This window comes from Pollachius pollachius (assembly GCF_949987615.1).
Source record: "Pollachius pollachius genome assembly, chromosome: 19".
NCBI lineage: Eukaryota > Metazoa > Chordata > Actinopteri > Gadiformes > Gadidae > Pollachius > Pollachius pollachius.
The window spans coordinates 7,688,824-7,713,566 of record NC_136952.1 but is presented as its reverse complement, the minus strand read 5'-3'; the positions used below and the strand labels follow the sequence as shown (position 1 = coordinate 7,713,566).

At 48.4% G+C, this 24,743-nt stretch overlaps 2 protein-coding genes across 3 annotated transcripts; one reads left to right on the top strand and one right to left on the bottom strand.

Annotated features, from left to right (window-relative positions):
* Positions 1–125: 125 nt before the first annotated feature.
* Positions 126–13,895, top strand: LOC307090756 (ataxin-2-like protein). Of its 2 annotated transcripts, none has more exons than XM_079757523.1 (23): positions 126–788; positions 1,844–1,883; positions 2,313–2,369; positions 2,711–2,782; positions 2,960–3,122; positions 3,346–3,476; positions 3,864–3,955; positions 4,739–4,948; positions 5,132–5,514; positions 5,986–6,072; positions 6,192–6,305; positions 6,688–6,765; positions 7,221–7,282; positions 7,412–7,683; positions 7,971–8,040; positions 8,586–8,723; positions 9,070–9,133; positions 9,245–9,429; positions 9,778–9,919; positions 10,112–10,221; positions 10,720–10,899; positions 11,639–11,792; positions 13,339–13,895. In XM_079757523.1, exons 1-23 carry the CDS (start codon positions 667–669, stop codon positions 13,386–13,388), a joined length of 2,976 nt encoding a protein of 991 aa, XP_079613649.1. In that variant the 5' UTR covers positions 126–666; the 3' UTR covers positions 13,389–13,895. The 2 variants fall into 2 exon arrangements, with proteins under 2 accessions (XP_079613649.1, XP_079613648.1); XM_079757522.1 differs by having other exon boundaries at positions 7,221–7,306.
* Positions 13,896–14,864: 969 nt separating this feature from the next.
* On the bottom strand, positions 14,865–19,862 carry adprh (ADP-ribosylarginine hydrolase; the record flags this gene model as incomplete). Its single annotated transcript, XM_079757442.1, has 7 exons — positions 19,749–19,862; positions 19,276–19,384; positions 18,495–18,593; positions 18,072–18,177; positions 17,514–17,780; positions 16,082–16,293; positions 14,865–15,019 (listed from the first exon to the last, which is right to left on the bottom strand). The coding sequence occupies exons 1-7, from the start codon at positions 19,830–19,832 to the stop codon at positions 14,865–14,867; spliced, it is 1,032 nt and encodes a 343-aa protein (XP_079613568.1). The 5' UTR covers positions 19,833–19,862.
* Positions 19,863–24,743: the final 4,881 nt, after the last annotated feature.

Sequence of the window (24,743 nt, the reverse complement as noted above, 5' to 3'; positions counted from 1 at the left end):
TCAATGTGATTGATCATGAATTTACTTTATTAAAGAAATTCCACACACGTGCACGCGCACACCAGTGGGTCAATGGCGCACGCGCACGCCCATGTACCCGCGCGCCCTTTCCCCGTGCAGCCGGTTCCCCACTAGCCGCGCGCGGAGAGAGTGAACCTTCCAAGAGGTGGAGAGGTTACCGACCGACCAAAGGTTTTCAACGTAAAACCTCAAGAAAACAAAAACCCGTTTTAACGGTACAGGACAACTCTGCTTGGCGCCTAGGTTTTATCCGGAGGGGCTTAAAGCACTGCACAGGATCCCTGCGAAAGGGAAGAAGGAAAGGAATCCAGCCCAGAGAGCTCGAAGCTAACGCGCTTAGCCTCCGCCGACACCACTCGTGTTGTTTTAGCGGAGAGTTTGTGACATACCGTCTGCGAATCCACCCGTAGACAGTGGGTGGAAATCCGTTAAAAGCTTGGGTTTAACGTGAGAACTGGTGTGTTTATTATCGCATGTTTGCTTATCTGTAGTTTGTGCAGGAAAGGCCAGAGGAAACCTTTTACCTTAGCCTGATTAGCCGGTGTTTGTTGAGGTTAGACGGGGATTTAAGTTAAAGAACACGTAAAACGGTGACTTTTTCGTATTTTTATTGAGGAGCTTTAGTTTAAGCCCTTGTGCTTGACAATGTTGAAACAACATCAGCCCGGTCCCGCTGGACGGAAGACGACGTCTAACGGGACGTCGCCTCCCACGAGTATGTCTTCCACACCCAGCGGGCCTAACAGCAACAGAACACCCGTCGGAAGGTGAGTGGTGCCGGGGAGGGCTGCTCAGGACAGACCGGGGATTTTCACATGACTCCCGGGGCCTACCGGTTAAAGCGATGTGTCCAAGGTGGGCGTGTCACCGACGCAGCGCTTTACAAGCAGACCTATCACATTCGGGTTTACACTTGACGAGCGGTGCAGGGAAGCTAATCAAAGCTCTGGACATATTAATGGACGACGTGTTGACAAATAGGGGGCTTTAAAAAGGCGGGTTGAACTATTTGCTAAATGTGCTGATAAGCCAATCAATTGGCCATGATCGGTGGGAAATGGCTCGAGTACATTGACCAAGCCCCTTGAAAATAGACTTTTTGCTGGGAAAGAATCACTACGCCTCCATTTCCAGTTCACTGGAAGTCATTCATTACTCACAAATCACGTGATGAGTTCACCGACAAGGTCGTTTTGGTTGCCTCATCTGAGGTCAGTCTGAATATGATAAGTTGAACATTTACATCTGCGATGTTGTTTGGATCGCAGATGTAAATGTTTGCCTGGATGTGTGTAGTCAGACCCAAAGCATCCATACGATGAATGAATGTATGTGACATTTAAACACATCCATTGCTAGATTTACTAAAATCATGTTTTGGGGGTTTTCAGAATGTCGCTGAGCAATGTTTTTTTCGGTGTGGACATTTTATATATTTAACCGTTTTATTGAGAGTGTGATACATGCAGAAGTTAAGTTTTCAGCTGGCTTTATTGATCCCGGAGGAAATACATTTTCTGTTGCGTTCATTCATACTCCAGTAGTCATAGCGCCAGAGGAACTTAACTGTAACAGCAGCAGTGTTGAATACAATACCAACACTATATTATTTAGACTACTCTCCACACTGTTTTGGGGTATCCCTGGTACAGGTTAACTGTTCTGGGGGGGTTACAGTTAGAACATTTTGTCTTCATTGTCACTCCAAGATCTAAGCCCTGTATCTTTTTCATCTAACCAGATTGGCTTTGTGTCAACCAGGTAAGATCAGAGGTGCTAACCAGGTTACTAAGCTTGCTTTTAACCACTCATTTTCTTATAGGAGTCGAACTTCCGTGAAGCCATCATTCCAGTCCTCTGCGGTGAGTTATACCCCGGGCAGGTTGAACAGTCACTCAGAATGCCTGCTGTGCGGGTTGAACAGTCACTCAGAATGCCTGCTGGGCATGCTGTTTCCCTGCATAAAACTAAATACTATGGCAATACTTATACAGATAATGATATCTGTGTACTAGAGTATTAAATAATAAGGAAACAAAGAACAGGGATATTAAGTCTCTGATGGGACCCAAGATGTCTCATTGAGGCATGTCATTGATTTGCATTCAAGTGCCATTCGACCACAGCCTTTTGTTATGTGTGTGTTGTGTGTATTTTCTGCAAGTATGTGTATTTTATATAGGTGTTAGGGGGATGTGTGTTGTGTGATTTTTGTACAGGTGTTTGAGTAATACAGTGTTCTCAGTGTATTTTCTGCAGGTGTTTGAGTGATACTGTGTGCTGTGTTCCAGGTGTTTGAGGGAGTCTATAACAACGCCAGAATGCTGCACTTCCTCACCGCTGTGGTGGTATGTTACTCAACCTACTGTACTTTCTGTCGTGTCATGGACCCCTACCACACCAGTACCAGCAGCCCTTCTGGCTGATTAACATCTGATAGTCACAGGCTTGATTCAGTTACGGTTGAGCCGTAGCACTCAGACCTAAGGGCAGATTATAAACAGCTTGGAGGGGCAGTGGTTTGGTGTGCAGTGAAGAGCTCCACAGTTAATGTTCTCTGGTGCTAGGCGCTGAAGTATCTCAGTCTCCAGCATCCATGGTTTTAATGTTAACATTTAATTAAAGACGCCAGGCTCAGGTGGTCTCACCTGTTCACTCCTGGTCTCACCGGTTCTCTCCTGGCTCGTAGGGATCCACCTGTGACATACGTGTAAAGAATGGAAACATGTACGAAGGCATCTTCAAAACACTAAGTGCTCGGGTAAGAACCGCTGTCCTGCACTATCCTATTCACACACACACTAAAACACACACGCACAGCCACTCCCGAGGTAATTCTAATCTTCCTTCTTGTGTTTCCCTCAATGCATTGCTACTCCCTGCCGGTGTGTGTGTGTGTGTGTGTGTGTGTGTGTGTGTGTGTGTGTGTGTATGTCAGTGTGAGCTAGCCGTGGACGCCGTCCACAAGCGCCCAGAGAGTGAGGCCGGGCCTCCCGTTGCCCTGCCTCGCCGAGAGGAGATCACAGACACCATGATCTTCCCCCCCGGGGACCTGGTCACGATGACCTGCAGGGACGTGGACCTCAACTTCGCCACCAGGGGTACGCGTGCCTACGCTTACACACAATTATGTGCACAGCCACGTGCAAAGAGTCACACGCACAAACACAGAGAGAAATACACATGGGATAACAGCAGTGGTTAAAGGGAAATTCTGAAGCTCAACTATGCAGTCATCATAATAATGTGTCATGGAGCAGTCCGATGACTCGAATGACTTGACCTTTGACAGTGTTGCAATTCTGTGTGTGTGTGTGTGTGTAGACACCTTCACAGACACGGGCATCAGCACAGCGCGTGTGAACGGAGAGCACAAGGAGAAGGTGCTGCAGCGCTGGGATGGAGGTGAAGGCAGCAACGGAGAGAGAGAAAACTACGACCTGGACAAAGACTCGGTCAGTGGCTCTTTACCATACATAGATAGATATCACACACAGAGAGAGAGGCGCGCTCAGTGTCTTTACCTCTTTACCATATATGTATGGTGGAGAGACACTGAAGGAAAGAGAGAGTATAACCATTATAAAAGGGTCGAACCACTTTATTCCCCAGCAGTCCAATTGCTGAGTCAGTGCGTCTCTACCATACATTGATTATAAACAGAATTTATGGGTCCCACCAGTCTAACCAGTATGTTCTCCACCAGTGTAATTACTGGGTCAGTGTCTTTCTACCATACATAGATTATAACCAGCATAGATGGGTCTAACCACTATGTTCTCCATAAGTCTAAGGCTGCATACCCAGCACAGATGGGTCTAACCAGTGTACTCTCCCACCAGTCAAACGGCTGGGACGCCAACGAGATGTTCCGCTACAACGAGGCGAAGTACGGCATCACGTCCACCTACGACTCAAGCCTCTCCATGTACACGTGAGTCCCCGTTCCCATGGCAACGCACTACCGCTGTACCCCGGGAGGGTTGTCCCTGCTCTGTTACCATGACAACACCTCCCCGCATTACCATAGCACCGCAGAGGCGGGAGGGGCCGAGTTGTGTGATCTCTCCCGTGTCGGAGGGCGTTTCCTCTGGGCATCTACAGATAGGACCCTACATTTGAACTTTGAACTCTGAGCCTTGACCACGACCAGTGGTCGCCGTATACCTTAGTCACCTAGTGGCCTTATTGTTGAGGTGGATGGGGAGGGGGGGGAGACCATGACAACTCAGTCTTACTCTTAGTTTGGTATTCCATTTCCCCACAGAGGTCACATTCAGAAAGTCTTCCCATGGAGTTGGTTGGCCCAAAGTCACCCCATCCCCCCAATACGGCTGCTCTGTGAATAAGGCCCCTTGTTCACAGAGGATGGGACTGTTTCACATCTCTCTGTACAGGATGTCCTTTCCTAACTGATGTTCTTCGGTTATAGAATCTCACAATGCTACCCTCACATTTAGCTAGAATAATTTGATCCTCTGTGGATGTATTTTGACCATATATTATTTAAATGTTGGGGTTTATCTGTTAGCAAGTAATGTTCACCTGCAATACTAAATCTTCTTGTGGTCAGGGGATCATTAACTTTCTCCATCTCGGGACCCAAAAGACAATTCAAATGATTGTGGTGTGGTCACCTCCACCTGTTAATCCTGGGTGAAAGGAAGCGTCCTGCTGATGATGATGATGGTGATGATGATGGTGATGTTTCCCCCAGGGTGCCTCTGGAGCGGGGCAGCTCCGAGGGCTTCCGCCAGAGGGAGGCGCGCGCGGCCCGCCTGGCCAATGAGATCGAGGCCAGCCCGCAGTACCGCCAGCGGGTCAACATGGAGAACGACGACGGGAAGAGTGAGGAGGACAAGTTCAGCGCCGTGCTGCGAGACGCCGGGGAGAGGGAGAGGGGCAGAGACAGCCCCGGAGCCACCCGGTCAGTCTGGGGGAGGAGTTAATGCTATTTGTAATGATATTCTTTTTGCAAATGTGAATGTTTTTAATTGAAATGTTGTCTCCATCCCGGGCTGACCTGACCTATCTGTCGCTCACCTCAGTTAACCTGACATGTCTTGCTCTCCATGGCTTACCTGGCTAACCTGACCTGTCTGTCTCTCAGGGAGGGAAAGTACATCCCGTTGCCCCAGCGACAGCGCGAGATCAACCGGGAGCGCGAGCGGGCCGAGAGGGGGCCCGGGGGTGGTCCCGGCGGACCCCAACCCCACAGTCGTCTGGGCGGAGGATACCGCTCCAACCCCCCCGCCTCCTCCCCCAGGCCTGCCCCCTCATCTTCCTCCCCAAGACCACCCCCCACCTCCTCGAGTGCCCCCCAGCCCCCCTCCTCAGACCGCAGCAGCCCCCTGCCAGCCAGGGGCTACGGGGGTCACCACGCCCCCAGCCCCACCACCGTGTCCCCCGCCCAGCCTGCCACCTCCCCCGCACTCCCCCACTCACAATCCCTCCCCCACTCGCTGGCCGACGGACCCAGGCCCGTCAACGGAGGTGAGCCCTGAACCCTGATAACGTGATGTGATCAGCTCTGGTTAGGACCTCAAAGCACAGATTGATTAAACGTGACGGTGCAGTGTGTGGAATTATTGGCATCTAGCGGGAACAGACTTGATGAAATTGAATATAATATTCAGAAGTATGTTTTTATTAGTGTATAATCCCATTAAAATAAGAATTGTGGTTTCATAACCCTAGAATGAGCCTTTTTATTACTACGGAAAGACAGTTCCTTGGCCAGTACAGGCCACCGTAGCTTTTCCTGCATTGCTAGAAAGGGCTGAGTCAGGGGTTTAATCAGCTGGTTGCAATTTCAACCTTCCTGCTAGATGCTACTTAATAAAACACACCACACAACACACCTTTAAATCATGATCTAAATCATGGAATCCCAGAGCTGATCTTTTCGATAATCCTCATACTAAGTATGGCTACTTAATGTATGTATGTGTATTGTATTCTCAGTATCATCCAGAACCTCTCCAAAGGCCCAGAGACCTCCACAGTCCAACAGACCAGTCCGCTCCCAGAACACACACTCTCAAACTACAGGTAACACAAACCAACTGCAAGGCGACACACACCGACGTAAACTACAGGTCAAACAGTCACACACACACAAACACAAACTCTTGTTCTATGAACTGAAAGGTTTCTCCTTCTTCTTACAGCTGCTCGATCTCCTAAATCAGGCCCCTCCCACGACACGCCTTTTTTGGACACATCATCTGTCCAAATGCCTGCCCACAAAACCACAGGCCCCGCCCCTCTGTTTCCAGTAGACGGTAAGCTCCATCCGATGATCATGGGATCACAGCCACTTCCTGGAATATTAAAAAACTTGAGGCTGATATGAGCTTTGGCATGCTGTCTTTAACTAAGAACTAATCACATATTCTGTGTATCGGTCTCTAGAAATGACAGACTGTAGAATGCCGTACTTGCTCAATCATTAACGAGTATTCAACAAAACCTTGTACATCATTTGAAGGAAGAAGGGAGGAAACAAAGGGATACTCTGACACACCATGTCAGAAATGTGTTCCAACTTGTATTCATGCTATAGCCGTGACACATGTTTGTCATTATATCATATTCTTCTCTTCCTGTCGGTTCTCTACCGGTATGTCTACCTCTCTCTTATCCTTTCTACCGGTCTGTTTGTAGTGAATGAGATCGTGAGTGCGGCGAGTAAAGAACGCTCCGCTGAGAGTCCTGGCAGCACAGACGACAAGATGACTAAAGGTAGCCTCCAGCTGGAATGATTACACATTCTAGCTAGCCTGATGTTGCCTGGTATTAGCGTTGGCTAGGCGTTGGCTCGGTGTTGGCTAGCAGGTTTTAGCTGACTATTAGCTAGGTGTTAGCCTGGTTGCCTTTTGGCGCATTTCCATCGAGCTGTGCGATGCGGCTCGGTTACGGCTCACGTTTCCACCGCCGACAGTACCCTTATGGTAGGGCGGGCTAAAGCCCGATGGCGATAGCCGCTGCAGCTGCGTAAGCCTCGTGACATCATAGCAGCCCGACACAGTGTAGTGTGGAAACGCGAACTGTACTGCACCGAACCGCACCGCTAAGTGGAAACGCGCCATCTGTAATGGCTAGCTGGTCTTAGCTAGGTGTTAACCAGCTGGTGTTGGCTAGCTGCGGTATTTAGCGAGGGCAGGGGGTTAAAGAACATTTCTTGTGTTGTCCCGCAGCTCCCTCCATGCAGCAGCGCTCTCAGATCGAGGAGCTCCGCAAGTTTGGCAAAGAGTTCAGGGTAAGACGTCATCCACCTACACAGGTGTGTTTGTGTGTATGTGACCCTTATCAAAAATCAGTGTATTGACCCCTTGTATCGTCAACCTCAATATTATCACCCTGTCTCTTTTGTTTCCCTCTCCTCCAGCTCCAGCCTACTGGGGGTGTGTCTGGCGCCCAGGCGTCGGCGGGCCCTCTGGCCCCCGGGGACGCGGCCCCGCCTCCGTCGGCCCTCAGCAAGTCCCCGGCAAACCCTGGCCCCGAGGCTAAGGCCACGGCCACCACCCCCGGTCCCTCTGAGGAGCCCAAGGACCTGTCCTCCCCGGCCGTCCTAGCAGACAGGCAGTCCCCGGCCACCCCTCAGCCGGCCAGGACCCCCGGCAGCGAGGACGGAGGAGAGAGGACGGAGGGCGTGGCGGAGTGAGTGACCTTGACGCTCATATTGGTCCGTCTAGGGACCAATGACCTTCTATTGGTATACAGATATGCTAAGCTGCTGCTATCGTAGCCACCATACTAACTGTAGCTGCTAGTCTTGGCACCATGTTGGGTGCAGCTGCTAATTGTGGCTTAGTGACCATGTTTGCTGTAGTTTCTAGATCTAGCTGTAGTGTAGCGAGCATTCTAGGGGTAGCCGCTAACTGTTCCTAGGCAACCATGCTAGCCCCTTGATGTTGATGTTAATGTCTTTATTGTTGTGGTTCCAGCCAAGTGAAGAAGTCAACGCTGAACCCAAATGCCAAGGAATTCAACCCTGTCAAAGCCCTCATGACCATGGTGAGAACCACTGTAGTGGTTATCTATAGTAATACCATGATAGCAGTATATTAATTTAGCACATCTTTAGCACTGGTATTATAATACTACACATGACCATGGTGAGAACCACTGTAGTGGTTATCTATAGTAATACCATGATAGCAGTATATTAATTTAGCACATCTTTAGCACTGGTATTATAATACTACACATGACCATGGTGAGAACCACTGTAGTGGTTATCTATAGTAATACCATGATAGCAGTATATTAATTTAGCACATCTTTAGCACTGGTATTATAATACTACACATGACCATGGTGAGAATCAGAAAATCAAGTGTTATATAGTTCTACCATGATTATATCCATAGTACCATTATATCATTACTGCATGACCATGTTGAGCACTAATGTAGTATTATCTATAGTACTTCTGCAACACCACCCATCAATTCTACTAGTATATTAGAACTACACATGTAAGGTATTGTGACACATATCCATGTTGCACGTCAGTACTGTAGTGTTCTCCTTAACTAACAGTACGTGTGGTCATCCAGGTCAAGCCCACCACGGCGCCCACCCCTCCCCGGCCCACCCCCCCCAGCCCTGTGGTGCTGCAGCAGCACCCTGGGGCCCAGGGGCCCCTCTTCAACGGCCCCTACCTCTCCTACGTCTCCCAGATACACTCTGTGCAGGTACGCCCACCCTTTAGGACAGCAGACTAGAAACTCCTTGAAGACCACGAATTCATTCATTCATTCATTCATTCATTCATTCATTCATTCATTCATTCATTCATGTTCCTGTTTGCAGTTCAGTCACCGTACTATGTTTTGGTATTAATGTGCATATGGCCGTGCGCTAGGAAGTGGTTTAACAAGACTGCACGTCAGAGAGTTTTAACGGGCCGTTGTACCGTACGGTCGGTCAGCTGATCTGCAAGGTGGTTTTATGTCTGCCGATGTGTCAGGTTGTTTAAGCTTGATGCACAGTAAATCAGGGGACACGTCACGTGGTTTGAACGTGTTGTGTTTTGTTCAGCCCCCCCAGATGTTCCAGTACACAATGTCTGCAGTAAACCAGGGAAAATACCCCAGAGGCAAAGGTACGTCTACTAAAATAAAGATAGTGGTCACGGGCCAAACCCAGGTCGGGACCCCCCCGCTGTGTGGTTGGTACACATAGTGAACCAGCGGCCTCCCTCCTCTGTCCCCAGGCTCGCTGGGTCCTGGTCAAAGGGCCGACCATGGAGGCAACGGCCCCCCCATGATCCAGGCTGCAGCCTCGGCCGCCGGGGCGCCGCTGGTGGCGTCCCCTTACCCCCAGCAGTACCTCCAGTACAACCCCCAGCAGTACGGACAGCAGCAGGTCCTACAGGCCATGGCCCCCTACCCCGGACAGGTGAGACCCCCAGACCTCTCACTGACCTTCACACAGAGTTGGTCAAACCACGGGGAGGCAAAATGGGTCATGATTCGGTTGGAGGTGGGTTGCGGGGCCAAGAATCCACCAGTGAATGCGTGGTTGAGTCCCACGGACACACTTAACTAGTCTTGGGTCAGAAGCCCTTTTCCCCTGCAGGTGGACCCAGTATGCTCCAAACGTCTCCAAAGACTTTGAGCGCAATCTTGTAAAATATAAGCAATTTTGGGGCAGCTTGAAAAGACATTGAAGGGCTCTCGTTTAGGTGCTGAAACACAGTATTGCTCTTTATAACCCCCCCCCCCACCTCTCTCGCTCCCTCTGTAGCCGATGTACTCGATGCTGCAGGGAGGGCCCAGGATGATCAGCCAGGGTGGGGCCCCTCACCCCCAGGCTATGGGGCCCCCTGGAGGAGCCCAGTTCCAGACCCAGGGAGAGAACCCCCAGGTCCAGCAGCAGGGCCTCTACGGTACACACACACACACACACACACACACACACACACACACACACACACACACACACACACACACACACACACACACACACACACACACACACACAAACACAAACCGCCCGGCATATCCACCTCCTTTCACATCCAACCTCCTCCACTCTTGTCCCCCACAACAAGTGTTCACTTGACTCTCTCTCTGTACAGCCCCCCAGGGCTTCGCCCACCACGCTGGACAGGTCCATCAACCTCAGCCCTCCAGCACGCCCACTGGAAACCAGCCCCAACCCCAGCACGCTGCCCCCAGCCCGGGACAGGTGAGACCAGCTGCGGTAAAGGACATTGACTGTGATAAAGGACATTGACTGTGATAAAGGACATTGACTGTGATAAAGGACATTGACTGTGATAAAGGACATTGACTGTGATAAAGGACATTGACTGTGATAAAGGACACTGACTGTGATAAAGAACACTGACTGTGATGAAGGACATTGACTGTGATAAAGGATATTGACTGTGGTAAAGGACAGCCTGTAGTAGTGATATAGAACAGGCTGTAGCTGTGATAAAGATTTGACAAGTCCTGATAAACTACACACTCTAGTCCTGATAAACTACATACTCTAGTCCTGATAAACTACACACTCTAGTCCTGATAAACTACATACTCTAGTCCTGATAAACTACACACTCTAGTCCTGATAAACTACATACTCTAGTCCTGATAAACTACATACTCTAGTCTCGCCGAAGGACAGACGGAAAAGGTGCAGTAACAATCCAGTGACCCGGTATCTCTCCTCTCTCCTCAGAACCCCCAGGGCGGCCCCCAGCCTCAGTCAATGTACCACTCGGGGCCCATGACAGCCCCGACACCCCCCAACATGCCCCCGGGCCACACGTCCCCCCAGGCCTCCTACTCCATGCAGGGCTACAGCATCCACGGCCACCAGGGGATGCCTCACTCCTACAACCTGGGGCAGATCACCCAGGTAGGAGCCCAGCCCGCCACACCAGATTAGTAGTGCTGTGCTTGGGGGAACTGTATACATATGGCAGGCATGGAAGAAAATACTGCATGTCAATCATGTTTCTTAACCTGTCATGAGCTATTTCTCTTGATCTATTACTGTATTATTCTATTGTATTATTTTAGGGGTGTGCCCATCTCCAGACATTTTTGCGTCATAGCAACCACCCCTGTAGAATAAAATAATCTTCAATAATGATCTTGGGTCTTTAGTTTACATGGGTTTACAAAAACATAAAGGAAAGGTTTGTAACTGAGTTGAGTTAGAAGTTATTTAGAAATCTATTGATTACAGATTTCAACATAGTTAAACAGTCCACTAAACTGCACTAAAATATTACAATGACTAGGATTGGACTGGCCATTGTAGCATTGCACTTCTTCTTTTAACAATATATATATTTTAACATTTCTGCTATGTGAAATATTCAAAAAAAATTGCAAATATAATATCCTAGTGAGATTGTGTATGCACATTTCTCATCGTCCTTGACTACAGCTTTACGGTGGTGTGCCTTGCGGTTCTGGTTGGGCTCATGGGCCTAATTCACCTGGCGGCCATCTTGGTTACAAATGCTAGCTGCGGGGGGGTGCTTGAATGCACAAGCTAGCGTTTACAACCAAGATGACCAATAGGTGATATTGCTTCACACCTAGTGGTTACATGTTTCCTCATGCTGTGATGCGTGTCCTCCACACAGGCCCACGTCCAGGGAGCCATGGGAGGCCCCCACCCCTCTGGGGGCCACGGCCACCAGGTGGTGATGTTGCCCCCTCCCCAGCAGGGGCCCGGCTCTGTACCCCAGCACCCCCAGCAAGGAGCACCTCAACACTACTACCTGGGACACCCCCAAGGTACATTGCACAGACTGGTCATGTGACCACAAACTGGTCACGTGATTACTACTATTACTATAACAATTACATATTTTTAGTTTTGAAAGTGAGTTGGACATTAAATACAGAGACAGGTCATTAAGGAGCAGGTAGGGGTTAGACAGTGAATACAGAGACGGGTCATAAAGGAGCAGGTAGGGGTTAGACAGTGAATACAGAGACGGGTCATTAAGGAGCAGGTAGGGGTTAGACAGTGAATACAGAGACGGGTCATTAAGGAGCAGGTAGGGGTTAGACAGTGAATACAGAGACGGGTCATTAAGGAGCAGGTAGGGGTAAGACAGTGAATACAGAGACGGGTCATTAAGGAGCAGGTAGGGGTTAGACAGTGAATACAGAGACGGGTCATTAAGGAGCAGGTAGGGGTTAGACAGTGAATACAGAGACGGGTCATTAAGGAGCAGGTAGGGGTTAGACAGTGAATACAGAGACGGGTCATTAAGGAGCAGGTAGGGGTTAGACAGTGAATACAGAGACGGGTCATTAAGGAGCAGGTAGGGGTTAGACAGTGAATACAGAGACGGGTCATTAAGGAGCAGGTAGGGGTTAGACAGTGAATACAGAGACGGGTCATTAAGGAGCAGGTAGGGGTTAAGACAGTGAATACAGAGACGGGTCATTAAGGAGCAGGTAGGGGTTAGACAGTGAATACAGAGACGGGTCATTAAGGAGCAGGTAGGGGTTAGACAGTGAATACAGAGACGGGTCATTAAGGAGCAGGTAGGGGTTAGACAGTGAATACAGAGACGGGTCATTAAGGAGCAGGTAGGGGTTAGACAGTGAATACAGAGACGGGTCATTAAGGAGCAGGTAGGGGTTAGACAGTGAATACAGAGACGGGTCATTAAGGAGCAGGTAGGGGTAAGACAGTGAATACAGAGACGGGTCATTAAGGAGCAGGTAGGGGTTAGACAGTAAATACAGAGACGGGTCATTAAGGAGCAGGTAGGGGTTAGACAGTGAATACAGAGACGGGTCATTAAGGAGCAGGTAGGGGTTAGACAGTGAATACAGAGACGGGTCATTAAGGAGCAGGTAGGGGTTAGACAGTGAATACAGAGACGGGTCATTAAGGAGCAGGTAGGGGTTAGACAGTGAATACAGAGACGGGTCATTAAGGAGCAGGTAGGGGTTAGACAGTGAATACAGAGACGGGTCATTAAGGAGCAGGTAGGGGTTAGACAGTGAATACAGAGACGGGTCATTAAGGAGCAGGTAGGGGTTAGACAGTGAATACAGAGACGGGTCATTAAGGAGCAGGTAGGGGTTAGACAGTGAATACAGAGACGGGTCATTAAGGAGCAGGTAGGGTTAGACAGTGAATACAGAGACGGGTCATTAAGGAGCAGGTAGGGGTTGGTGCATCTTGCTTTGCAATGCCTACAGGTATACTGGACCATGGCAGGATGTTTCTGGCCCCCTGACTGCCATATTATACTGTCCTGGGATGACTGATCAGTTGTGTGACGACGATGATGAATTGTTCCTCCTCCTCCTCCCACAGCGATGCAGGTACAGACACACCCCTCCCCCTTCCACCCCCCTGGAAACTGAATCCCACCCTTCCCTGGAGGAGGAGAGGAGCAAAGTCCCCCCTGCCTCCCCCTCTCTACGTCACTGCGGGACCACGAGCATCATGATCACGACGACGATGATAATGATGAAGAGGGCAGGGCGCCCCTTTCGCTCTCTCTGCTCCGGTTCCTCCCATCTCCTCCACCTTAGAGCTTAGCTCCGCCCTGCGGAGCGACTCCCAGACACAGACCCCCCCCCCCCGCGGAGCAGAGACTCAGGATGCTCGGCTGTGTGATTCCAGCACACCCCCCAGGTCTGTTTTTACAACCCTATCCAGAAGGCCGAGCGTGTCGGCCGACTGCCGGAAGGGACGGAGTTGGAGAAAAGATTTTTTTAGAAAACAACTTATTTTTAACTGTTAGTTGGAAACGGTATGCGGCTTTTCTCCCTCCTGTAGAGAATCATGATAAATAATAAAAAGAAAAACACAAAAAAATATTAAAACAACAATGACCAAAAAATAAAAGTTTTCAACTCTACACACAACTGGTTTTATTTATCAAACGCATGTTTGTGTGAAATGGGCTTCAGAACAACAGCAAGCTGAGACATGTGAGTTGTCAACCTATCAAACTATCATAGGTTGGTTATCACAGTTCACTGTGTGCCCTCTAGGTGGAGCTCTTATTTAATAGGAATGAGCTGGGATGCTGGCCTGCATCGTTGCCTCTGAAGGTTGTGGTTTGTCCTCCCATGGATTGATGACCTTGCTGATAGAGACCGGTGGCAGGCGATGAATAAGACACTAATGATGAGAGACTGATTCATTCAGTAGTTTAGGTATTGGCTAGGTGTAGGTTGGGTAGATAAGGTATTAGGGTTGAGATGTTATGGTAAGTCGGGTGGTTAAATATGAGGTGGGGACGATTTAAGCAGATTTTTCGTGTTGGTCACGATCTGGGGGGTGGATAAAAGCCTCTGAATACTTCAAACTAAATCTGAATTAGCTTGTCCGCATGGTCTGTCAAACTTGGCACAACATGAATGGTGTGACGCAGATTAAGCCAGAAGCAGTCAATCACTTGGTATTGTTGTCCAATTGCAGGCAGCTGTTTATCCGGGAGTGTGTAGGAGAAGTTTGGCTACTGCGAGTGAGTACCCTGCACACAGTGTTGATGGACACCCAATGCGGCACATAGTTTTGGTTGCAAATCCGCTATTTTGTCATTTATTTTACGTATACCGGGGCCTTCAGTTTGACAGGGCCTAGTCGGTCCGGGTAAAGATAAGGATAGGGTAAGCATGGGTTTGGTGTTAGGGTTGTGTTATTGGATTGAGGTGAGTGTGACAGGGTTATGTTTTCTGTTGCTGAGGTAATTGGGTCAGGGGTTCGGGTTAGGTAATCAGGTTAAGGTGAGTGGGTTAGGTAATCGGGTCAGGGTGAGTGTGACCAGGGCGGGTCCTGGGGTCAGGGGTCATGCCGAGTGTGACCGGGTCGGGTCCTGGGGTCAGGGGTCACGCTGAGTGTGCCAGGGCATAGAGTGCCTGAGCACTGCGCTCCAGGCGCTCCCGGTACTCCAGGTTCTGGTAGTTCCCCGGAGGGACAGCCTGCGTGCCGTAGACCAAACCCCAGCAGCACGCCGCGATCACGGCCGTGCTGTCACTGTCTCCTGGGGGGAGAGAGTGCAGATGGAGAGATTGAGATGAATCACAGATTCCTATCTCTGTGTGCAACAGGAAGTACCCCCCCGCCACCCACAACCTTCAGCCCTAGAGGACATTAAAGTCTGTCGCCATGACAGCGGACCTCCCCTAGGTCACTAGAGTGTCAGAGAGTGTGTGTCTGTGTGCGGATTGATGTGTGTGATGTGATTAATTGTTAATGGTCAGAGTCGGTCCGCACAGTGGGGAGATAGGGCTATAAAGAGCCATCAAGGAGCGTTTATATTAACATTAGAATCCTTAATGTCCCCTGAAGAGCCGTGGAGGGACCCCCCGGACCCAGGGCAGTGGCAGAGTCCACACAGAGGTAGGCAGGGTAGGCTGATTCTAGGTGGATCCATACATCGCACCCAAACAATTCAATGCAGTTGTGTGCATAGCATACAAAGTACAAAACGTTAAATACGATACTATGCCTACAATGGGTCCTGCAGGTGCCTGTTATTGAGCTATGGTTCAGACTAGTGCTGAAATATGAATGCAATATTTTAGCTTATAATGAGGTATCATTATTCATGACTTCTTATGCTGTTCCTGCCTGAGATCTACTGGGATCAGAGCTGTTTTCGTTTAACCGTAGCTCACTCCACGGTACCACTACCTGTCTGTTCTGTAACCATGGAAACCACTGGGAGCACCTTTCAAATGGGTTGATTACAATAAACAATTGGTTAGGGTGTATGACTCCCAGCTGAAAGGTTATGAGTTCGAACCCCAATGGCCAACTCCAACCTGGAGGTACCCTGGAGCAAGATGCCCCCTAACCCCTACCTGCTCCTGAATGCCAAACAGCTGATCACTGTAGGTAAAAGTGTCTGCTAAATGACCGAATAGTATATTAAATAACAAGCAGTACTATAAATAGACAGTTTTTGTTCTTGTTTTTTGTTAAATTCACATGCAGGCATGACAATAGGTAATACAACTAGGAATAATCATAGTAACAGTAAATACAATTAATGGTGAAACTACAAATGCATAAAAATACTTTTTTTCCCTTGAACTCTGACCTCCGTGGAAGCCAGCCCTGCTCATCAGCTCCTCCCAGTCGGGCCCCGCCCCCAGCAGGGCATCGAGGGCTATCATTGGAGCATCGTGGCCGCTGCGCCCAGCCCACCCAGACAAGCTGAAGCTCTTATAGGCCAGGTCTCTCTCTGCTGGCCCATAGGAGGCGGGCCAAGTGACAGGCCCTGCCCCAGTGAGACCCCTCTGGCCCAGGTACCTGAGAACAGAAGATGTTTCGCTAACTTCATCTCATATTGTCATTACAAGAAAGTGAGTGCTAGTGGTTTATGAGGTGTGAACCAACTTTGTTACGCTAATATATCATGCTATATTAAGCTAACTTATCAAGCTATTTTTTGCTTTTCTTTCTCCGAAGGTCTGTTTACTGCTTACCTTCCAAGGTGAACTCATTTTTCGTTTAATCTTTCTGTATTTCCGTGTTCGTCATTTTTTACTTTCATGTTTTTATACAATGTTCTTTGCCATTGTATTGAAAGTTGCTCTAAGTATGAATATTATTTAAAGATGAAGTCATTAGCCGTACTGACTCATGAATGAGCGGGTACCACTTGACCTTAGTCGGTATAATTGTAGTCGGTAAAATGTGAAAATCAACTCTGTAATTAGTTAAAAAAAAAATAGATTGCACTGCGTGAATCACTGTAATAAGGTCACCGTATTGATCTACTTTCATCTCTGGCATTTGAGAACAAATCATTTCTATTAGCTGATGGCCTTCTGAAGTTCACTGTGAGAGTCCAGGACTCAAGCGCATCGTGACACCTCAACCTGTCAACCAAACCTGCTGGGCTAGTCATGTCAGCCTGTCAGCTAACAGTGCTAGGTTAGTCATGTCATGCTGTCCGCTAATGTTGCGTTCTTCTTCAAGGAAAGTAGTCTAATCAGGATCGCTTTGAACTCACTTTATTTACTTAAGTATTTCGGTATGGTAACTACGAAGCAGAAGGAGGGGAATTGTATTACGCACGTGCGGAGCGACAAACAGCAATCCTCTCTACCTATCTCTCTCTATGGCTTGCCGGATGTTTCTCAAATTCCTCGGGCTTCAATTCTTGCTTTTATACTGAGTATGCGTGGCCTATAAAACGCACCGGTTTCGCTATTCTCACCTTTCTAAAGGTGCTGCCCTCTATGGCTGAAATAGTTATTGCAGCTTATGTGTCCTGCCCCTTGTGGCTATGTATAGTAATTACAGCTTATGTGTTCTACCCCCTGCGGCTATGTATAGTAATTACAGCTTATGTGTTTAAAATACGTAACACTAACCATACTAGGTTAAGGTTCAAATAACCTCACCTATTAGCATGTGAGCTAACTTGGTCAAGCTCGTCGTGTTAGCCTAGCTAGCCTAGTCACCTAAGCCTCTCAGCTTACCCTGCTAGGCCAGTCATGTTCACTTATTAGCTAGTCTCCTACCATGTCCACTTGTCGCTGAAGTAGCTCCAGTCCCTCTCGCTCTCCTCCACAGCGTAGCCACGCCCCTGAACGAAGCTCAAGGCGATTGGACAGGCCTCGTTGAGAAGGCCAAAACCCCAGGTTGTGATTGGCCGCCGCTGGACGGCATAGGCCGCGAAGAGGGCCGACGCCACGGCGCCGAGGAACCCAGTCGGGTGGGGATGGGTCATCCTGCCCGTCTCCACGGCAATCGCCACGAGAGACAGCAGCTGGTCCGGCTTGGGGTACCTATCACACATCACAGGAAGTACATATAAGGTCATATGTACTGCCAGGATCACAGGAAGTCCAAATAAGGCGATATGTGCTGGCAGCTGAAAGGCTGAAGTTATAATACTGATACACCAGATGCAACTTAATAATAAGGTCTGAAATCTCAACTGAAATCTCAAATAGATTCTCTGACTGAGCACCATTGAAGCACAGAGCCCTCCCCTGATGGTGAACACTACCCCTCCCTCCCTTGTGTGCTGAACCCAGTGTGTGTGTGTGTGGGGGGGGGGGGCAACCACCCCTAACCTGAGTCCGATGCACATGGAGCGCATGGCGGCTCCACAGCCGGTTCCGTCCGGATTGTAGGGGACGCGGTACCCCCCCTCCTCCCCCGGACGCAGCTGGGACACACCTGGCGGAGGAGGAGGAGGAGGGTGATGAATGGAGGAGAGGGGGAAGGATTAGAAGAAGAGGAAGGAGGATAAGAGGGGAGATGTACCTCCTGCTGCTTCAGATCATACTTTATATCTGAATCCCTCTCTCGGTTCAATAGAGCTTTATTGACAGTGAAATGAAAAGTGGACGGTACATCAGCTTCCAAAATAATAAATAAAAAAATGTGTACAATTGTAAATAATTAGGCAGGGTATATACATGTATGTGTTTGTGTGTTCATCCAGCTCTCTCTCTCTCTCTCTCTCTCTCTCTCTCTCTTTCTCTCTCTCTCACCCAGCATGCTGGAGGGTCCTGGTTTCCTGCCCTCCATGTCCGTCATGGCAACAACGTATCGAGACGCCACCTCCTGCAGTAGCTCCTCCCCACACTTCCCTGAGGAGAAAACACCTCCTCACTCACCTGGTCAGGTGAACACACACACAATGTAGCTGTGATAAAAGACAGACTAACTGGGATGGACAGACTAGCTGTGATAAAGTATAGACTGTAGCTGTGATTAAGGACAGACTGTAGCTGTGATAAAGTAATGACTAATTGATGGACAGACTGTTGCTGTGATAAAGGACAGACTAGCTGTGATAAAGTACAGACTGTAGCTGTGATAAAGAGATGACTAACTGTGATGGACAGGCTGTAGCTGTGATAAAGGACAGGCTGTAGCTGTGATAAAGGACATTTTGTATATATGATAAAGGACAGACTGTAGCTGTGACAAAGGACAGACTGTAGCTGTGATAAAGTAGAGACTGTAGCTGTGATAATGGACAGACTGTAGCTGTGACAAAGGACAGACTGTAGCTGTGATAAAGTAGAGACTGTAGCTGTGATAATGGACAGACTGTAGCTGTGACAAAGGACAGACTGTAGCTGTGATAAAGTAGAGACTGTAGCTGTGATAATGGACAGACTGTAGCTGTGATAAAGGACAGGCTGTAGCTGTGATAAAGGACAGGCTGTAGCTGTGATAAATGACATTTTGTATCTATGATAAAGGACAGACTGTAGCTGTGATAAAGTAGAGACTGTAGCTGTGATAGCATGGAGTTGATCTCACCTGTGGCCAGACCTTCTGCTGTGGCCAGGTGTAAGACTGTATCATCACTCACTGGCCAATCAGGGAGCTGGACCTGGATGTTATTTAATCCCCCAAGCTCCTTCAGCTCCTGGTTACAGAGACGGACCAGTGTGTATTCCCATGATGCTCTGCCTCCCTGGCAACCACCAACCACCCCTCTGAGCTTAATTTATGAGGGATTGTCTCAACGGATAATCTCTATCTTTTATTCAACACATGTTTTTAACACTTTTGAACATTATACATTATTCATACCTTGTTATATGTCTATTTTTTTTTTTACTTTGGCCTCAGTATATCTTGTAAATTATTGATATACTGCCTGTTCCGTATTATGATTCATCGCTGGACTGACGGGGGAAAGGGTATTTCATATCAGACACTGGTTGTTTTCCGAAGACGTTGTTTGTTCAGTGCACCGCCTACTACTAGCAAAGCGATGCCTGGGTTACCTGGTGGATGTCTGGCCCGGACTCATTATACTCCCACCGCTGGTTCCTGAAGCCCAATGCATCCCCGGCTCCGCTCAGAACCATAGCGGCCTTGTAGTGCTCCTCTGTGGCCGGGCCCCTGCATCATAGGTGCAAGGATAGCTCGGTTAAAGTTAGACCTGCATTGGACTTCGCAAAACACTTCAACATTATAATTGTTTAAACTAAATGTATAGCTACATTAGTTGAGATAAGTTTATCTTTAAACACGAGTTGCCCATAGCTGGACGCATGTTTTAAAGTGTCACGTAGTATTTTAAGACCGAAATGTCATATCATCTCACCCGGTCATCGTGCCGCGTTTCAACCCGGAGTTGCGACCGCCACCGTCGGCTGCTGGGTCCAGTTCCACCGCGTCTATACTAACCTCCCAGATTACAGATTACAGTTTGTTCAACTGCAGGTGCTAAAATGGTTCAGAATAAAATGCACGCATGTGTTCACATAGAAGCCAGTTTGTTTCGGTGTGTGGTCTACACCAGGCACAGTAGTTTCTAAATATAGTGACCTGCTCTTTTACCAACGTGGTCACTACAGCTGTTGAATATTTAAACGGGCCTGCTGTTGGGGTTCAACCAACACTTTCCATTCATCGAAGGATATTATTGTATTATTGACAATCTGGAATTGTTATTCTCAAAATCTGAAATGAATAGTGGATGATGCTGAAAATTTGACTCAAATCGGCTTGCCACCCCAAAAGGCACCCCATAAAACTGCAGGCCTAAAAGATAATGAATTCTTCATCATAGGTAATTTCTTTCTATGATTATATTTATTATTAATATTATTAAGAACACAATATGTGGCATTGAATCCGACCACAACATACTCTATATTTCACATCTCATCCACTGTAGAATAAATCACACATTGATCCGGTCCAACAATATCTGGCAGATATGTGTCCCAGTCCATTCATTTACATGAACAGATTAGCTGTTGTATTCCCGCCTTTCCACGCAACCCATAGGTCTTTCGCCTTCTACTGGTGCTGAATGAATGGGAGTGCATATTTATTAATTTATAACTACTAATTCCACATTTGATGCACGCTAGTGCAAGCCAATTGCGTTAATACATTTTTTTTCCAGATATGCAAAACCAGGACTGTTGAGAGACCTTGAGCTTCAGAGAGACAGATATGCCGAGAGAGAGAGAGAGAGAGAGAGAGAGAGAGAGAGGGGGGGGGGTGTGTCAAAGTTTTAACGGAGCGACTCTGATTTGTTCGTCTGGTTTAGCAACAGAATACTTCATAATTTTAACATCTGCTGCTGTGGATAAATATCAGCCACACGCATTCACACATACACACACACACACACACACACACACACACACACACACACACACACACACACACACACACACACACACACACACACACACACACACACACACACACACACACACACAAAGTGTGGGAGTCATCTACCTGTTGTCCTATGTGGTGAGTGCATTGCTCTTTAAACAGCAACACATCTATACCCACAATTCACCTGTGCTCCCCCTATCCCCCATCCCCCCTCCCATGGTCGCTACCCCGGGATGTTCCACTGTTGCCTAGCAACCAACCCCGCATGGTATTCCGATGGTGCTGCGGCTGGGGATCATATTATACGCAGAATCATGTGTTCATCACAAACATAATGTGTTCATCAAAACCACAATATTGTGGTAACAATGAGTCATGAGCTCATCGCAAACATAATATTATATTATTTTTGAGTCATGTGTTCATCAAAACCACAATATTGTATTATTTAATGAGTCATGTGTTCACCATAAACACAATATTGTGTAAATTATGAATACTGCGTGCATCGCATCCATAATGTACATATAATGAATCATGCGTGCATCCCAACCCTAATGTATTAATAATGAGTCATGTGTTCATCATAAGCACAATATTTCAGTAATGATGTTGGTCAGTAGCGCTGTGGGGATTACTATGGCTGTTTGTGTGTCTATGTGATTGGGTGGGTGTGTATGTGATTGTGTGTGTGTTTGTGATTGTGTGTGTGTGTGTGTGTGTGTGTGTATGTGTGTGTGTGTGTGTGTGATTGTGTGTGTATGTGATTGTGTGTGTGGTTTTCTTTGTCACGTTTAAACAACACAAGGATTTACTTCTCACAGAGCCGACGGAGGCTGAATGCAAGGTATAGATTTGAGGCTTATGGGGTCAGTAGGTCGAGGATGTGTGTTTCAGACGTGTTTTGATGACTTTGAGCACCGCTCATGAATAATGACGACCTGGGGGTGAAGTTATTTAGATTAAACTGATGAGGAGGAGGAGGATGAAGGAGATAGACACCCCTCCCCTCCCCTATGCAGCTATATTTCTCTTTGTACGTCTGTCTGGCTGTCTCTTCCCGTCTCCATGTCTTTATTTGTCACCCAATCGATCTCTCTCTCTCGCTTGCCCCATCTCTCTACACTCTCTCTCGTCCCATCTCGTGCTCTCTCTCCCCTCATCTCTTGCTCTTGACCTATCTCTCTCTCGCCCCATCTCACTCTCTCCCCCTCCAGCTTTCTCTCTCTCTCTCGCCCCATCATGCACTCACTCTCTCCCCATCTCTCTATCTCTTTCTCACTCTCTCACATACCTCCACTGTCTCTTGTACTTTAAAAGTCTTCTAACCCTGCTATTCTTTAAATTAAATTCTTTAAATCTTGTCATAATGATTGTGATGGATTATACTTTTATTAGATCATAATCCTAATCACTAACGATTACAATTGAGTGATTAAAATTGAGTTATCTAATTTATTCTAATATAATTACCAGCAATTATAATAAGATTACCAACGATTGCAAGCGGATGATCACAGATTATAATCAGATGATCACAGATTATAATCAGATTATCACAGATTATATTCAGAGTTCTACATGTGTTCTGGCCTGCTCGTTGTCTTAAATGATCAGCGTTCTTCTTTAGCCGGGGTGACATCGTAGTGGAACAACACTGGGACGGCCTCACGGCGAGCACATCTCACGTCCTGACAGCTCAGCTGGCAGCGCTCCGGCCCAGTCGACGGCACTCACTGTCCAATGGCTCCCCTCCTCACAGCCCACCTCACTTCAGCAGCCAATCACGTCTCTCCTCTCTACCCTCCACTGATGATGTGATGCAGTTTGGATCGCTGGGGGCGGCAAAGCAACGCAACCGTCCTCTGTCAGCGCCCTGATTGGCAACGGGCCTGTCAATCACACAGAATAAGAGGGACAGGGACAGACCCTGGGAGAAGCCCAGTGCAACCACAGTCTACTACTGGTTGTACTGGGGGCTAGCCAGTACAGTCACAGTTTTCGACTGGTGGATACTAGGAGATGTCCAGTACAGCCACAGTCTATTACTGGTGGACACTGGGAGCTGTTCAGTACAACCACAATATCCTACTGGTTGTACTGGGAGCTGTCCAGTACAACCACAATATTATACTGGTTAACACTAGGACTTGTCCAGTACAACCACAGTCGTCTACTGGTTGTACTGGGAGCTGTCCAGTACAACCACAGTCTACTACTGGTTGTACTGGGAGCTGTCTAGTACAACCACAGTCTACTACTGGTTGCACTGGGAGCTGTCCAGTACAACCACAGTCTACTACTGGTTGTACTGGGAGCTAACCAGTACAACCACAGTCTAGTACTGGTAACACTTGGAGCTGTCCAGTGCAACAACATTCTACTACTGGTGGACACTGGGATAGATTTGGGATGTTGAAAGGTTGATCTGAGTGTTGTGGTGAACGGTTGCGCTAGAGGGGAATAGGCTGCCTGCCTCACGCTTGGGGGCAGCTCTCCGGGGGAGAGAGAGACCCTCACTTCCATTGACTTCTAATCAGGGAGGGAGAGAGAGGCTATATCTGGCTGGGTTTCGGAGGTCATGGCTGAGCACGTTAAGATGCACGCCTCATGCCTCTCACATGGCTGAGCATGTTAGGTAAGGCGCGCTCCTATGGAGTCACCCAGGCCACGCTCGGCAGGGCACAGTGCGCACGTGTTTATTTAATTTTGTTTAAGTATGCGTGTGTGTGTGTGTGGGTTGTCAGAGTGTGTGTGTAATGTGTGTGTATTTGTGCTGTGAGTGGGTTTGTTTGGTTTCATTATGCGTGTGTGTTTATTGACCGTAGCCGCGTTGTGAGCGTGCGTGCGTCTACTTTGGTCAAGCACCGCATCGCCACATTCCCCTACACCTCTCGCAGTCGGTTTCCATAGCGACAGCAACGCCGACCGCTACTTGTGCGTGTTTTGTTTTCTTGTTAAGCACAGATGACCTTGAGGAGCAGCTGTCAGCGGCGCCGAAGGTCGCGTTGAGGAGAGCTGTGACTCGACTCCTGATGAGAAACCTCCTGCGACTCTTGTCTACTCCTCTTTCTGCTCCTCCCCTGACTTGACTGCTGTCACACCCCCCCTCCAGCCCCCATGACCACCATTCCACACCAGAGCCCCACATCTGTTCCAGCATCTGTTCCTACGGCAACCTGGACCCACTGACCCCAGGGTAACCCCTGGGGTGTTCTAAAGTGAATGTATGAAACAAAAATCATCATACCTGGTACCACGTACTACTCCCTTCCTTCGGTTTCTCCTCCTCTTCCCTCCTCACCTCGTCTTCTCTTCCCCCTAATTCGCCTCCTCTTTCTCGTCTCTCTCCTTCGGTTCTGCCTGCTGTAGTTCCTCATCCCGTTTACGGTCTGATGGTCGGTAGGTTCTTTCCACGTTCTCCTTCTGCAACAGGTGTGTTTACCTGGTAGCCTGGTGGGTGTGGTCGCCTAGTGGGTGTGGTTACCATGTGGGTGTGGTCACATCGTGGGTGATCACTCCCTCCCCCCCTTTCCCTCCCCCCCCCTATCTCTCTTGCACTCCCCCCTTCCTCCCCCTCTCTCTCAACCCCAATCCCTCTCTCCTTCTCTACCCCTCTTCTTCTCGCCCCATATCCCTCT